We start from the raw sequence: 17,623 nt of genomic DNA, 5'->3' as shown, positions 1-17,623 counted from the left end.
ATATATATATATAAAATTATCCAGGTCTATGTATAACCGGTTAATATGGACCAGCTGTCATCGAAGCTGCTGGATAGCAATTCAGCCATAAATCGATTGGTGCCAATTTCTTGGACTTAATTCGTTCCTTTCAGCTGCTATGTTTCTGTATAATAATTGTAACACTTTTTACTGTCTTCTTTCGGGAAACAGCCTTATTAGTAGTTTCATTCCGTTTATACACGTCTAATTAGAGATGCATTTAGTATAAGAATAATAGATCAATTTTTAATTAAAAAAAGATCTAGTATGCTTAGACTTTAAAAAGTTTTACACTTTTCAAGCCGTTTATCTATTTATGTTAGTAACCGCAAGTTAACTTAAAGTAGAATGTTTTTTTTCAATAATAAAAAAAAAAAAAAAAAGAGAAAAAATATAAATGGATTGAGTAACCCAAAATCAATAAGTTTTTGAGACTTTCCCTTGAACCACTTGTCAAGCAAGCTTTTTCGGTTGAATATGATTCGTATGATCTTTACCTCGTGCATCGTCGCTGTGCTCGTCATTTTCGTCGCCTCGATTTTCATTTATTCCGCCATATCATCATCATCATCACCATTTTGTGTTTATCCACTTCGTTACTTCTTCTCTCATTATTGTTATAATTATTACTGTTATTTTTGTCACCGTAATGGCACAAAACATTAGAAAAATAACGCTTGCCATCCCATTGTAATCATCGTCTCCATTGTTACAATTATCTGTTCTTCGATCATCACCGGTCATCAACTCAACTTCACCACCATCATCTTGTTCTCTGAACACTTCTTTAAAATTTTTAGCCCACGGCCTTCTTGATACATGTGTATCATGTGGTACATGTGTGTGATATAACGCGGGACTACCGTACGTGCCCTTCCCCCGCGTCACCGGGGGAAACTCAAGCGCCTCTTCATACTACTCTCGTTTATAATCGTACTGTCGTCATGGGCCAGTCTTAACTCAATTTCGTTGATTTTACTTTCCCCGCAATTCTCACAATGTTTTATTCATTTAGCTTTTATTTACGTCGTCTGTCGATAGCGATTCGAATAAGCTTAAATCAACCCCGCATCTTCAGATTGCTGATATCTTTTCATCATCGTTTGTGTTATATATGGATGTATATATAATACAGTAATAATAATAATAATAGTAAATATAATATTATTATTACTAATAATTATTTCTGCAATTGTCATGAATTCCCTTGTTGATAATGTCGGTATCAGTTCTTCACACCTGACCAAGCCTTATTATTACAAGCAGGCTTCAATCATCAATACTTAATTATTCATCCCATTTTATTGTTTCTCTATTACATACATATATATTTATTATTACAATTAGTATTCTTGTCATCATTTTATAATCTTCAGCGTAATCCTTAGACGATCAGATCAAAAGACAACAAATGTGCCATCGACTTATAGAAGTGCTGTTCCTTATCGTGTCTAGGGTTATAATCGGATCATAATTAATTATTACCTATATATATATATATATATTTAAGTGTCATGTCGTCGACAGTACAGAGTACATTATCAATATGGGCCGATTTTGCTTTGATTTTTCAGAACTTTTAGCAGATGACCAATATAATTCGGACGATAAAACTGCGTCTTCTGCAGTGCATTGACTTCTCCTTATGGTCTTATTTTGTTAATCTGGATAACGTGTGCCAGAGCGCCCTTATGTCCAGGTATTATACACTCATGTTCAAGTGTGCTCTAGGTAATATATGTACTTATATATAGTTAGACTCATCATCAGTTATTGTTTCGTTCATCTTATGTACCTGTATTTCGAGATCGTAATAATAATGATAGTTATAATGTTTGTCTTTATATATATATATATATATATATATATATATACACACATATAGGTAGCACTTTACTGCGACAACGAAACACTATAACAATTATATGTTAAGTTATTACAGTTACCTAAACGTACAGTTATTGGGGGCCCCCTAAACAACGGTTCTATTTCGCAGTGCTATGGTAAGCCGCTTATGCGTGTCTTCAATATAAACACTTTTATCTCGTTCGCTGTGACGATTCCCGGTCAAATAAAAATCATTAGTTCGCTTAGAGATCGGGCTTCGATTACAAAGTGACATCAATATTTGTCAAATCCTCTAGAGTTTTAAGGCTCGTGTGTGTTTGTTTTAATTATATGGGTATATGCAGACCGTATCACGGCGGAAATTCGAATGCCAGCGGTGAGTCTTCTGTTGCCACGATTATAAACACTAGGAAAGAGATATTTCATTATTGAGTAGCGGTGCCCGTAGCGGTGTTACTAGTGCAGTGTTTCGGTCTATGCACCTATGGTATATATATGTATATATCTATATATCTATGTATATATATATATATAGTTAATTATTATGTTCCAGGTTGCTATTTGTCATAGTTGTGTGTGTCTTATTGAAGCTGACTTTTCCTCTCGTACCTTTTGTGTACTAACTTCCAAGCGATGCTTTTGCTCCCTGTATTTGCCATTTGATAAGTTTTTTAGTTAAAGTATTATTGTCCAATCATCACACGAACATATCCTGTTCTAATATATTGACGGCGTCGTCAGCATTATTCAGTCAATAGTATTAGCAGTATTATGATTTGTTTATATATACAGAGCGTTTACACGACAAATCGAAACACCTGAAGCGGTTTCATGACCTGCCTGGGAATAAAATTTGGACAGATCAAACGACAACGACCTAGATTAGCGTAGCATACGTGTTTATATGTGCCTGTGTGTGTGTGTGTGCGTGCGTGTTTATGTGTGTGTGCGTGTTTAAAATTTATCTTATGACCGAACGGCAGTGGTATTTCTAGCGTGCATCGCTCAGTATGATGGCGTCTACGTTAAACATACTTTGTAAGTATATTTATTTTATTCTGCATTTGCAGAATAGGTCTGCACATTTTCCATGTTCTAGTTCACATTTATAAGCTGACGGCTCTAGGCATAAATCGTTACGAACAATTATAATCTGATATGCTCTTAGTACGGCAGAAATCCAACATGTAACAGGTTGGCCGTAACGACCGAACGCTGAGCATTTCCGAAGTGTGACAACAACGTTAAAAAAAAATAATGTATTCCTTCTACCGGTGTTATCGCAGTTGTATGATTACGTTTGTTTATTACTACTAGCAAAAGTTACTAACACAGAAACCTAGCTTGAACTAGTTGTCAAATGTTTGACGTCATCATGTAATAATACTATCACCAACAAAAAGATGGGTCTAATTCCGGTCCTGTTCCGCCTATTCGGATTATCGAGAGCGTCGATTGATCTTATTCGAATACCGCCGTTCTGGCGGTTTATGTCTTCACAGTTGTGAGGCTCAGTTCGTTCGAAAACTTCTTATCGGTCGATTGATATTATCGTGTGTAGGTAGATATTCATCATCATTATCGATATCTGTTGCAAATTTGGGCGGTAGAACGAAGTTACGGTTGGAAAATACACCACCATTTTTTCATTACCGAGCGCTTCTCAAGCTCGTCTCCTGATGCTATTTAAGGATTTTGAGATAGGGCGCCCGTGAAACGTCGATAAATAAATAGTGGAGCTTACGACACGAAAATATGCACTCCCGCCGATTCAGGCTTCAGGTCATTCAGTTTTCGACAGCTTATGACGTCCAAACAACTAAGGCCAATTCGAGTCGAGTATTATTAATGTTAAAGTATTTTCTCACACCGCATGTTTTTCCGTATGTGTTAATGTTGAAGTTCTCTGGTTTTAATATATATATATATATTCTCCTTATATTAGAGGAGCCTTTTCCACTACACTGGCTTTGATTGTGTCTCGTGGTTCTTCTGTTACTGAGCTACTTGTAGCCCAGTTTCCTTTCGCTCTTATTTTATGCCCATCCGTTTAGTAACTGAAACTATCAAGCATCGTGATCGTCTGGATTTCCTGTGTCAAATACATTACTTCGTCGTCTGTATCAGTCCTGTCCTTCGCTCGCATGGCCTACTCTTCAACTTTTCATTTCATTTTATATGTTCATGTATACATATTTCTATTCATTTACTTGTGTCTTATACTAATAATATATATATATACGTTATTATTCCCCTTCATACATAGTGTCATCATACATATATATATGGGGTTTCAGTTGTTTCGTCACTTTTGATATGCTACACGTGGTTGTATCCGTTCCTTTAAAAATGATGGATTTACCACATTTTTCATGTTCATCATCAGCATTACTGTTGTTGTTATCATCATTATTCAGACTGCATTTGCCACCAATTTTGCCACCCAGTTGCTTTTTTCCCTTCAGTGTATCTCTACTATTCTGCTATATATATATATATATAATGTGTCGGTCACGCATACGGTCAACGAGGAAAAACTCCTCATTCCAGTAAAATATTATCAATTTATCGTTCTTATTGTGCTGGCTGTCTTACGGTTTCGTCTCTAGATTAGATCGGATAAGATTATCGACACTCATCACTAATCAGGAGTGGAATCCTTTGTTTGCAATCCTTTCTGTTCGAGAGAAGATAGTGAACACAATATCAGTCAACGCCAACCGACAACCTGGATTACTAAACGCCTTGGAAATCTTTCATCTCAATCATAGTTATCGTATATACCACTCCATTATAATTTGTATTAAAAGTTACGGTTCGGCGCACCATCAGCATTACATATTCCACTTCCTTTCATTTACAACCGAATATTGTCATTCCATACCCTGGTCACGCTCTACCGAGGTTCTCGTCCTCCGCTAATTTGCTCCTATACCGGCACCCCTAACAGGACATATTTGTCAGTTTGACGCTCGTACAAGAAATCCGGAAACAGGCATAGGCGCCTATTTAAGTATCTCCCATTGCTCGCGTTATTAATACACCTAAGTGTACAGAGATATCCGTGCGGTACTGTTGGGCTAGGGCTAGTCAGGGTAAAGGAAACGGCTGGAAGAGGCAAGGAAACTGGTGCACTAGTAATTTGACAATGTTATAGAAACGAGTATTAAGAACTGTAACTTGTTTTGAAATTTCATTTATGTATCATTATGGACTGGTGATGATACGACGCTTACCGTTATCTGTGATGCCTACCTGTACGCCCATCCCTGATTGATCTTCTCACAAACTATACATGTGACGTTGGCAAGACTAACTTATCTCTCACGCTAATCATTGCACGCTCGCCAGTCTTGTTCTTGCTTACCATAACTTCTTCTCTGCGACTGCGGACTTTCGACTCGCTTTTAAGGGGTTCCGTCTTCTTCGTTCTTCGTTTCGAACAATAATTATCGCCGTCTCAGGGATAGAGGCTGCGCCTGACTTGGCTAGTGGATTTGGGCGGGTTGTTTAGAAGAGAAGCTCATATGCTAGGAAATATCACTTCCGAAAGTAGGTTTTAATTAGAGGAGCGGTTCTTTTTTTGATCACCAACATTGCTATATAGGTGGGACGCGATAATAGATCATTGATGCTTAAAATTATTGTTTTTTTTTTTTTCTAAATTGTTATAATAAAATGTCTGCAGCTTTTATGATATGCATTGATTTCAATTCCAACCAGCGCCTGTCATGCGCCGATTATCTCGGATAGTGGCTACGTGAATGTTAAATACTTTATATGTGATACGACACTGCAGTAACAAGAACGAATCAAAGGAAAAAGAATCGAAGTGAACCAACAGCCGTAACGGTAGAGGGGCCAACTCGAATTTAATCAATGAGGGAGCTCATGTTAAAATTAGTGACTTAACTTTTATTTCCCGGCCTCTCAATCAACCTGCATGTCTACCAAATAACCCGTAAATTGCCACCATACGACTCCAATAAGTTACCATGTAAGGGCTCGGCTCCGGTTACGTACAACTTAAAATCGTTTACAGAGTCGATATTGTAGAGTTGCTTATGGTAAGCGACTTATCATCGCACTCACTTCGTAACTGGCCAGAATGGATAATTCCGACTATCTGCAAGAGTAGAATTCAAGCGTAATCACTGAGTAGCGTCTGCCCTATTTTGCTATAATTTTCATATAATTATATTACATTTTTTTTTCTATATTTTTGCTTAGCACGAGCATGCGTTTATACTTTGCTATGCATCTGTCTGTTAATAGCTGGGTTCTATGTCGCAGCCAACAGTGACAGCAACAAATCGGGGTCATCTAGACATTTGCTCGTGAGGCCCCGAATTTCTATCTCATTAAGAGCTTTTTTCATATTTCTTCTTTTTGGTTTCACTTCGACGGTACATAATTTTTCATCTTCTTTGTCTTTGTGCTAGCTTTTTTTGATGCGTTTATGAAGCCATATCAAATCGAAGCTTGTGGTAGATATCCTGGAAGTTGCATGATGGTACCATGATGGTTTATTGTTCTTCACGGAGATCTTTTGTCTTCATGCTGCGGCAGAAATAAACTTCGACCGGAATCGAAAGATTTGAGTTTTACAAGAGGTATGACAATGTCAGGTCTAGATCTTTTATGGCATAACGGCAGCTCCCAGTGGGTCAAAGAAGTCCTCTCATATTTACAGGTTCCGCGTGTTTTTTTCCTTTTTGTTCCTGTCTACTTTTGTCGTTCTATGTTCAGTTCGATGACAGTGAAATTATCAACTCATTTTTGGGCCGCAGGCCTGTTCGCGCAGTGACCGGATTACGCCTATGGTTTCTCTATCAGTGAGCTTTATATATTTTATGAATGCCCTTTGGGGTTACCTCAAGGTCACACCTGATTGTGCCATATGTTGTAACTGCTATAAAACGAAGAAGTGGACTACCCGGCAAGCAGTGGATAGGTGATTCATGGTCGTACACGCGAGTGCTGTGATTCGGCATATCCATGTGTATATATATATATATGTGTACATAGGCATTGGAGACGGCAGGTGATGATGTACATGTTGATACGCGGGTGCACGAATGTTTTGCGGTTGCGCTTGAAATTCTCTTTTTTTTTTCTCTATTTGGGGAAGAAATGCTGAAGGCTGCTATTGGCGCTCAACCACAGCTCAATCAGGCGTAGAACTCCTTATTGGCTGAGGGCCTCATGTAGTTCCTCCGATGAGTGCTGAAGTGATCATCATGGTTGCCTATAATGTGCATGAGAATGATTGAAAAAAACGATGAAAATAGATGTTAAAACAGAAAGGTAATGCTGATGACCCTATTCCGGCTCACTAGGAAACAGGTATCTTGGATAATTCTTGAATACTAATCAAATTTTACCAGTCTTTTATATATCGATTGTTGGGGTTACTGCAGTTAGTATGTAATTCAGTAACAATAAAAAATTTAACAGGCTTTGAAACGCTATTTTAATCTTTCCCGACTTCCGTTCCGTCTCAGTATAATTAATACAAGTTTGTTCCACATTTAGTATCGATAAGCTATACACGTACACCTCTCTTTACCAGCCTATTGCCAACCTAATAAGAGGATAGTCTGATGATGATAATAATACTAGAAAGATAAAGAATACTAACGCTTTCCGAGTGGATATGATCCTTCATCCTTCTTGCGCATTCGGTACACAACGAACATCACACACAGGATCGCGAGCAGGAGGCCGACTACGGCGCCCCCCATAACGGCCACCAGTATACCGGGTTGGCCTAGCAGGGTGGACGGCCGTTGTGTCGCCTTATGCCGCAAAAGCACTTCACCGCTAGAAATTTTATTATCATCATCACTGTCATGTGTGATATCGTTCTCCTGGCTGTTTTCCCGGCTTTCATCGCCTTTTGCATCCCATTTTTGTCCTCCGCCACCTCGCGATGGCCCGCTGCTGCCGCTTTTTCCGTCATCTGTTTCCTTTCTTCGGGCAGTATCATAGCCATGACTATTGTCACTGCTCGCGACGCCGTTACCGTCGGGCAAATGACCGGATGGCCCAGGTTTATTGCCCCTCTGGTACTTATCCTCGTCGAGGGCGGTCGACTCGCCACCTTCAGCGGCTGCGCCCGTTCTTCCGTGAAGGACGCCACCAGCGCCCTCGGTGTCGGATCCGTCATCATCCCCGTCGTCTTCGTCATCGTCTTCGCCGTCATCTTCGTCGTCGGTGTCATTTTCCAGATCAGCATTGCCCGCGCTCCCGAACACTGATCCAGAGCTTGCGGTAGTCGAGGACGGGATGGTTGTAGATGGAATCGCAAATGACGTTGTTGAAGGAGCTGCTGTCGTGGTTGTTGTTGTTGTGGCTGGAGCGATAGTTGATAAAATGGTACTCGATGAAGTGCTTGATGGGCCAGAAGTCGGTGATGAACTGCCCTTTGGAAGGCTCAGGATTTCTTCCGGAAAAAAGTTACAAATGACAACAACAACAATCGGACAGTATACAGTTATTCTAGATGTAAAGTAGACCGCATAACCATAGTGAACGAAAGTATGGGGGCAAGTGACCACTATGTACAAATTCCATGCGTATGTATTGAAGAGTTTGCATAACTTATAAATATAATTGAGTTTGTATAATCTGTGCAATATTTGTTTAACGTTATGCACTGCTTGAGATACTCGATAAGGAGCTCGTTCTACAGTGTTAGATATCTGTTAAGAGATATCCGCGCGGTGATATGATTAAATTATTGGCATATACATAAGCGTTTGTTAATGTTTCCTAACGTAACGGTAAGCTTTAACTTTATCTAGTCCTTTTATGTTTTCATTATCTTCCTAAAGTACCGTAGTTTCATAGATCAGTAGCACAATGAACTATTTAACTGCCGCAAGCAGAATGAACAGGGTGGCCCTTGTTACAAAAATGCCTTTAGTTATTCGCAGTAGCCTTAGCGTGTCATTTTAGCAAAAGCCAAATGTCATTTCGGTTACGAACCCATTTCCTCTAAATACTATTGGCAACGGCTCGCACGAATTAATAGTACCTTATAGCTGGACACGGTGGACCTATTGAGATCCAATCAGACTTTCCCAATAAGAGGCAAACCTACCAACATAAAGAGTTTCCTTCGTAGAAACGAACATAATGCGCGGCCTCTATCTCAGCATGTCGACGAAACGAAGAAGCGGGCTGTGGCGGTTTAAAGCCACAGAAAAGTGGGAGAGTTATCGAATTATGAGGCTACCAATGGACGAGGTATTAGGGGCAGCATCGTAGTCTTCAGTTAGTTAGGCAAGAACGTCGGGATGGTTGAGGACCCCTCTTAATTAGTTTGTTTGGATGGACAGCTGTCAACATAAGGCTCTTCGCACTTAGGCTACACGAAGCTGAAGTGTTTGCGTTGACAAACCTAAGATCCCTAGGGTGACGGTACACCCAAGGAGTTGCCCTTAGGAGTAAAGCGCTACGTATACGCGGTATGTCGTAAGGTCTTGCAAAATAATGGAGCAAAACCAAATGCTTGGTACATTAGTGGATTTCAACTTTGAGGGACATGACTTATGACGACAGGAAGACAAACTCGACGGGAAAACAGTGACGTATATTGGAAAGCAGAAGAAGAAGATTTACCACCGTCGCCGCTTTATCGAAAGAATTGTTAGGATAAATAACCGTATTTGTTTTAACTTATTTTAATTCAACTTACCTTGGGCCAGGAAGCAGGTAAGTGAAATTATTTTCGAAGGAAATATGTTTACAGTACACAGCGCAAGCCGTAGTTAAGAAGCCTTTAAGACATAGCGGTTGAATTTCCTATATTGTTTTTGCATACGCCAAGTAAACAGATTCTTTATTCAGTCAACTCGATTCATCATCAAAATAAGTTAAACTACTGCACGACGATTTCTACGATGACTAAGATGGGTCCATTAAGAAACATGTCATTATACTATACGAAATATCCAATATTGCGAAATCGACTCGATTGAATAGTCATAGCTCTATACAATAGTCCTGAATTATTTACGCTGAAATTCCTCTGTAATTACCGACAGAGCTCATTTGCCTACAAATGCACGAAATGTTCCGCCACGAAGCCATGGCCCTGCTCGCATCCGCTGCAGGGGAACTGAGGAAGTCTGATAATTCTCATTCACCTAATACTCCCAGACCTGCCTGCATGCATAGTATTCGAATATGCTAGTGCTCAAATGGTCCAGTTCATTATTTCTAAGTAACTGTGTCTGAGTGTTTCCCTATTAGTGTTTCCTTTCGCCTTCCTTTCAAGCATGCCTCTTTTCCTATATACACAGACACAAAATTGCTATTCGGTCCCTTTTCACCCGTTTCTTTGGCGAGCAACAACACCTCCTTATTTAATCTCGTTTGGCGGAAGGAACGAGTAACGCTTCTACTACCATTGTCCTCACTTTTAGTTCAAATGAATGCTATGCGAATAGCATACGGTCCTTCCGTAGGGGTCTATAAAAGCCAGGGACAGCGATGGAGCAGAGCTATTACTTCGGACAACTCATTAGATCCCTTAGACATTATCAAAAAAATCAGGGGCGAGGAGAAGGCTAGCTATCAGCGGAGGAAGAAGACGAAAACGACGGCGAGCACAAATAGAACATCAGCTATGACTCCCGAGCCAGTTTTTCTGCGTTCACGGAGGGCAACGACTACCCTCACGGTTCTACGGTCCTAAGAGAGATCCTCAGGAGAAGACATTATCACTGTGGGACTTGGCAGGCCGCTTTAGGGTGATTTACAAGAATGAGGAAAAAAGCTAACAAAAAAAAATTTGGAATAGCGATGTTTATCGCACCAAGCAACGCTCGATAGGTGGTGCATTACTCGTAAAGATTCGGTCCATCTTCCATTCTTCGTGGATTGAGCTTTAAAAATGTTGGTCTCGGCTGGTTTTTTCGGACTCCATTTCCTCTACCTTTAGTGACCAGCAATTTTTGTCTTGTCAGAAGCTCGCATCGGTGTATGTTACTGTACAATCCTAGAGTAGCCGGCTGCATTCGCTCATGCATTGTAGCTGTGGGCCTCGGCCCGACTTGTAGCAATACCGATTCTGGACCTGATGCCGAAGGATCTTGGTAACGCAAATCTACAGCTCAAGCTGCATCCGCTGACAAAACCATGTTCAATGGCATTAACGCTCAGAAAGCAATGGCCCCTTCGGGGCTACTAAATTTATATCAAGCACTCCATAGGGGAAAAGTTGAACCACTAGTAAGGTGCAGCACCATTGAACAAATTGGTAGGCATCCTATTCCTCTCCCCTTTCCCTTTATCAGAACCGTTGCTGGCTGCCCTATCGCGTATTCCTCGAATAACTTTTTCCCTAGCCAGGAGTCCCTACCCCAGGCGTCCCAAATCATCGAAGGAATTGGACTCGAAGGGAGCGTGGATACATACAGCATTCCACCCAAACGAAGAAAGCCAATGTACTCCAACGTAGAGACTTTGCTCGTTTTACGCTTCATGGTGGAGGGGGGGGGGGGTCGACGTCAAATGTCGTTAGATTCAGCAAGGCTATTATTACGCGCAAGGCCGTATAGGCATCGTGGCAGTGAATAAGAAGCGCTTTGTCGGTTCAATCTATACAGAAGAAAGATTGTGGTTTGTTGAACGGTTACACAGCTGGAGGTTGCACTTCACCATATCCTTTGACAAACATTTGTTGTGACCGAAGCTTCGTTGAAGCAGACAATTGAAGCACTGGTAGCTACAAGCCATAGCACTGCACAGGTTAAGCTTTTGCTCACTTGGAGGATGTGGCTAGGTTTGAAAGCATAATTTAAACTAACGAGTTCGGATTACCGTGTAGGTAGGCTAGTACAGACAAGAAAAGAATCGAATAAGCATGTTAGTGAGATCGCCACTGTATTCATTGAGATAATTCAGCTGAGTGAGGCTTGAAAGGGGACGCTGGTATGACGTGACATGAAGAGAAAGGTACATAACATGTTGAACAGTGCTAGTTGATTATAGTGCAGTAAGAATAATTGATAGTAGCTATTTAGCGAAGTGACAGCAATAAAGGATAATTATTTTTATTTGTATTAAAAAAATATTGGAAAAGGGACAAGTTTTCATGTATACGTGTATATTTCATATTCATTAGTAACATGAAACCGCATCGTCAAATAGCATATCCACCGCTCTATTTTTCTGTTATCACTTCATCATGTTATCACCCACCTGTTTCATCGAGGTCGCTGTCTTCATTTTCATCTTCGTCGTAGTATTCCTCAGGGTCTTCAGCAATGGACTTCGAGGAGCTGTCATCCGTTGACTCCTCCTGTTTCTTGCGGTTTCTATCTTTGCTAGAGAACACGCCACCTCCAGCGGAAATATGTCCCGTGGCCTTTCCAGCAGACAGTTCGCTCGTGCCAGATCCCTCATAGTCACCTTCGTCCTCAGAATCCTCGTCGTCTTCCGGCATCGACGTAGTGCTCGCCGGAGCAATCAGAGGCCGCCGCGTCGATGATATTGGAACGCTTGACGAGGTGCTTGACCATGTCGTCGTTGACGACAAAGTAGAGGTGCTGGTTGGGATTTCCGTTGATGTGCTGTGACCACCGCCGCCAAGCTGTCCCGTATGACTTGAGTCCGTGTCTTCGCGCAGAGGCGGGGGCCCGTTGACGTGGCCTGGTCGTTTTGTTGTGCCTGTGGCCTTGGGTTTGCTGTGCGGCTTGAACATGTCCCCCGAACCTTCGATGTCCTCGTCATTTTCATCGTCGCTCGAGTGAGGTTGCGACGGTACTGAGATCTTCGAATGGCGACCGTGCTCAGTACTCTCCTGTTCTTCACTATCCTCCGAATCGCCAGAGCCCATTAGCGACTCAGCAATTGTTAGCTCCTTCCGTTTACTGCTGTTACCGGCACCAGCGCCGCTTCTGGATGAGGACTTTCGAACTCCGAAGCCAGTACCCGCCGTTGCATCGCGTTTACTGACATGGTGACTGCCACCCTGCAAAAAGAACAGAGACATGGTTTCTCAAACCGGTGATACATATTTATATAAATAAATATATATGGCGGGGCAAAAATAATTTAAAAATTTGGAAAAGTATCGTTACAGTTTGAAAGCCTTGACCGAACTTGTTTATCCTTACTTCTTATTTTACAGTCTCCTGTTATGCTTACAGATGTAAAATGAAGACTCTCAAATTGGCAAGTGGTTTCTGTTCTACTTATATATATATATATAGTCAGTGGGTGGTATATTAAATGAACTAAGGTACATCGTCTACAGCTTTTCACTGCCTCAGCTATGAGTGGATTCCATTACCATACGTTGATATTTTTTCACGAATATAGGAACATATACTATATCCTGTTTCCAAACACGTGATTTTGTGATATTTTAGACATCCTTCGTGAGACTGAAGTTTGCTGAATTACCAGGCCACGGCAACGCTTGGTCGTCATTGGTAGCGAATAGCGCAGAGGTGCGCTAAGCTTTGTGACAAGGCATTATACCATATATGAGGACGTAGTCATTCCCAATGAACCGGCGTAACCTCTCGGTAACTTCAACATGTTTCTGCTGTTTTACTACTACTACTGCTGTGAAACGTATCATTCGAGTGCCTTTGCCATTTCAGTATAACTTTTCCCAGTTAGAATATGGGTTTCGGTTATGGGCCAGTTTTCGAAAATCGTTCGTCAACTCGTTTAGAGGCATAACGCTCGATTTTTCAGAAAATTCCCTAATGAGATTTTTCTGGGAAACAGACTGTTTTCAATGATTTAATTTTTGATATTGCCTAACAAAGATGGGCTCGTTTCATTCGAGGTTTTTGGCAGGTCTACTGCCCATGAATCCAACTTGTTTGAATCAGTTGTAAAGAGTAACTTCGGATACAGTGGATGGTCTTTCAATCTGCTTAGGAAGACACTATACGAGATAAGCTTATCTTCGAAGAGTCCTCATAGAGAGACTCATGCAGCTCCCCATTTAGCAATACAGTTTTTTTTTATATCTGTTACCGATTTTACACGATGGCAGCGCGAGGTTTTGGCTAAACTTTCTAGCAACATTAGCGACTGCATGCTGCGAAATATGAATCCTTTGTCCTGTGCATTTAGTTTGATAAGGCAATTTGCTAATTTCTGCTCCTTAATGAAATCTGTTCCTATTCCACTTTATGTACGAAAAAAGTCAAGTTCACGTAAAGTTGAATAATGCCTCTATCATAAGTTGAGAACCATTCAGAGAATTGTTTTAGTTATCCTTTAAATTTCCTTTGAGACTATTTGAGTCTACTTAATTAAACACCGATACTTGATCATGGATTGGGAATCGATCGAGTTAACGTTAAGTGTAGGCCTTAAGTGGGTATTTATTGGGGTTTGAATAAATACGTATTAAGGCATTTAGTGCAGATGATTTGTATTCGGAAAGCACACGGTGACTGACACGTACGTACCGCTGTGTTAACATTGTCAATACTGACCGCGCTTTGGCTCACGTTAAATGTCACTTAAGTTATTACAGGGCCAGTGTGTAGCAGACTATACATTCTGTTGATATACTGTTTGTTTCTTTGGTTGAATTACATGTTCGTGTAACATATGTCGTTGGTTTCTAATTATCATATTGTAACGATAGTTATGGGACGCCTTGAAACAAATCATCCAATAAGACAACGCTTACATAATAAAAATGAGATGTGAAGTAAAAGGGCACATGAGAGATCTCCTAAGCTTTGTGTTATTCTATTTCTAGTCACTATAATCCAAGTCCATCAAAGTCTCTATTAACGAGCTGATTAGATGAGAGACATTTCAGGAAGCTCTTCAGTAAAATTATCGTTTTCGCTGCCTGCCGACGAAAATATTAGTATGTAGGTTTCAGGTAGGAGCTCTTTCATATCAATGGCCTCTCTTATGTACAACTGTCTAACTGAACCATCGTTATAACTGCCCTATAAAATTAAAAGTTAAACGATATTACAATTGACCTGATGATCTAATCCTACTATGTAAGGTTTTGGTACTTAGCGCGCATACAACACGCGCGTATAAGTACGCGCCAAAGTTATTGTACATACTATCGAATATTATACATCCACAAAATTTCCATGTTACTATATGGGAAGGGTTTAACGCTACCAATAAGCCTTTTTGGCGAATATCGCTATTTCCCCGAGCTGGCTATCTTAGTGGATTCGCCCGTCCGTCGCGCATCTGAATTCAATTGGTTTGCTAATTAGATCTGGATCACTGCGCCTACTTTCCAGCGATACAGGACCGCATTGCCGAACGGCTAAAGAACGGATGAGCAAACAGTGACTCGTTTCTTTTCTATAGATGTGTATATCTACGTCAAGCATTAGCAACGCGTCTTTGCAAAGTGATCGAGCCTTCAATGGAAGAAAAGAGGTATCATGGCGAGAACTGTATACTGTACGCCGTTCGTACACAGGCGAAAGTCAAAATTGGGCTAACAGTTGCCGATCAAGAACGAGCGACCTGAACTTTTCTCCGGTGGGCCTACAAAACCTATTGAGGTCTGGGTTTTACTCTGCCGCGTGCGCGTTCGGTAGCTGGCCACGCAAGCGAGAATAAACGAGAATAATCAGTGATTATCTTCCACAGCTAAACTGCAATGATGCAGAAGACCAGTCTGCCGAAAAGCCTAGGCCAAACAGGCCTTGTATCGTTCGGCGTTCCGCTGTCTACCTGGCAAAGGCTTTTTTTTTCTCTGTTTTTTCCTGACTTAGTAAACTCAGTGGACTTAGCAAGCTGTAAACGTTAGCAGTTAGTAGCCAGATCGAGGTAGTGCATTGGTCCTAGAACTCCAATACTGCCTTCCTTGTTCCACTGGTTTTATCTTCTCCTTGTGCAATCCTTCAGTCCTGGTGGTTACTTGGTCAGTTCCCGAGTCCTACCTTGCCCTGCCTCGCTCGCTACTGCAGCGCTGTGCTATATAAAGCACGCCCTGGAGAGTTTAGGCACTGCTGCCAGGCCAGTTTCTATCTTTCTTCTCACAAGAGAAGATCTAAAGGTCAGAGTTACTTATCCAGCTAAAAGCAGCATTGCTAGCAATAGACAGGAACGCCTCTGTCTGGAGCCCCGCTTCACAGCTATGGTTAACGAGTAATTCTGCTAGTATGTATAATCTTAGTGTGCTAGAAATCCTACAAGGGATACGGAGTAGGAAAAGAGCTACCACTAGTGGAAAGCCTTGATACCCATGCTTGACTCAGGCAGTTTTCTTCGGCACTGGCTTTCTTTCTGTACAAGCTCTGGATATCGATGAACACTCAACCCCCTTTGCGAGTCAGTTTGACTGAGCAGGCAGGAAACTAGCACCCACCATTTCTGCCTTGGTTGCTGCTGAGCAACGAAGGCCAACTAAGAGCCACGCCATTTAAACTGATATGACCTGGTTAAGACACGAGCAAAGGAACGGCACGGCCAAGGACTTCGGTCAGAGATCTAATCAGCTCGTAATAATCTCGTCTAGGACCACTAGATGACGACCCTGCCCAGAGCTAAGTTATTTACTCGTATCTATACAAATCTCTATTATACGCGCATATGGCAAAGATCGTCGACCTTCTTTTCCCCCAAAAGATTTTCCAAGCGACTTTTGTGGGACTTCGAAATAGAAGCGACGTCGATAAATAGCCTGAGGTTGACTCTATTTATCTCTATAAACGTAGAGATTTGTTCTTCTTGGATTGTACATTGTTAAATAGATGTTGCAATTTTAACGTTTTTGTTTAATCTCTTTTGTTAGTGTTGTTTCGGATACAGACTCCATCTCACTGAAGGTTCCTTTGTTTAATAAGCGAATACACCAGCTTACCTATCACGACGGAAACGTAAATTCGAAATATTTATGTCTTATACAGATAGACTGGTCTAGATGATTTAACTTCCGATCTTGTACGTTGTTGCCATTGGATAAAGTCGTAACAGTTATAGCTCACACATAGTGAAAATATTAAATTAATAATATATTTTTAAAAAATTATGTGTTAAAAATGAGAAAAATATTAAAGAGAAAATATCAATAATTTCCCAATGTTAAATGAGCGTGTGTGTATGTTAGAGAATAATTTGTAAACATTACGCGATCATATGTACGTATATAGCTTTTTGTGATATTTTTTTTGCTCGTTGCAACTATTAATTGTAAGTTTTAATCTATACGCCTGCATTTAATGATTATTGATGTGTCGCCTGAAAATTCGTGTTATAAACGCAATTTTTTCGAAATTATTCTATCAGTTTCACCAAGAAAATATTAGCTCTCCCTAGCAAACGAAACTTTTGACTGTTTGAAAATGTATTGCATTATCCTAAGGGTTATTTTCTAACGTCGCAACTATGGGCATCACCACTACTAGTGATTCAATCGAGCATGATGCTTTTCCAGTTGAAAACGTACGATAACCTGTTGTGACTGGCGGGAATCCATGGAGTCCTCATCGTCGAGAAAATAGAGATCAAGATCGCGGCCTACATTTGCTGCGTCGTCCGATCCAACGATTTGCTGAAATTATACCAAAAACAACAAAAAAAAAACAGAGGCGTGAGTGTGGGGCTCATGTGATCTTCTAATGAAGAAGTGTTTACACACAGTCAAATCGCATACAGGAACCACTGGTAATCATCGCAGCGATTCAATAAATTCACGTCAAATTGATAATAGAAAAGCGATGATAATAACAGTAAAGACGACTTGTTTGGCCGTAGAGCCTGAACGCCCACAGCGACGGCAGCG

General features: G+C 40.8%; 1 protein-coding gene across 2 annotated transcripts in view; it reads right to left on the bottom strand.

Annotated features, from left to right (window-relative positions):
• Positions 1-5,763: 5,763 nt before the first annotated feature.
• LOC111243680 (uncharacterized) overlaps positions 5,764-17,623 on the bottom strand; it is a 128,061-nt gene continuing 116,201 nt past the window's right edge. The window contains exons 2-5 of one of the 2 annotated variants that reach the window (XM_022789594.2): positions 17,288-17,392; positions 12,082-12,853; positions 7,511-8,314; positions 5,764-7,117 (exon numbers count right to left, since the gene is read on the bottom strand). In XM_022789594.2, the coding sequence (XP_022645329.1) occupies positions 7,041-7,117; positions 7,511-8,314; positions 12,082-12,853; positions 17,288-17,317 (1,683 nt within the window). In that variant the 5' untranslated portion in view covers positions 17,318-17,392 and the 3' untranslated portion in view covers positions 5,764-7,040. The remainder of the gene's footprint in view (positions 7,118-7,510; positions 8,315-12,081; positions 12,854-17,287; positions 17,393-17,623) is intronic. The other variant, XM_086981211.1, reaches the window with a different exon arrangement.

The sequence above is a fragment of the Varroa destructor genome, unplaced genomic scaffold, assembly GCF_002443255.2.
Source record: "Varroa destructor unplaced genomic scaffold, Vdes_3.0 BEIS01000002.1, whole genome shotgun sequence".
NCBI classification, from domain to species: Eukaryota; Metazoa; Arthropoda; class Arachnida; order Mesostigmata; family Varroidae; genus Varroa; species Varroa destructor.
The sequence above is the reverse complement of the archived record's forward strand: the minus strand, read 5'-3'. Positions and strand labels throughout refer to the sequence as shown.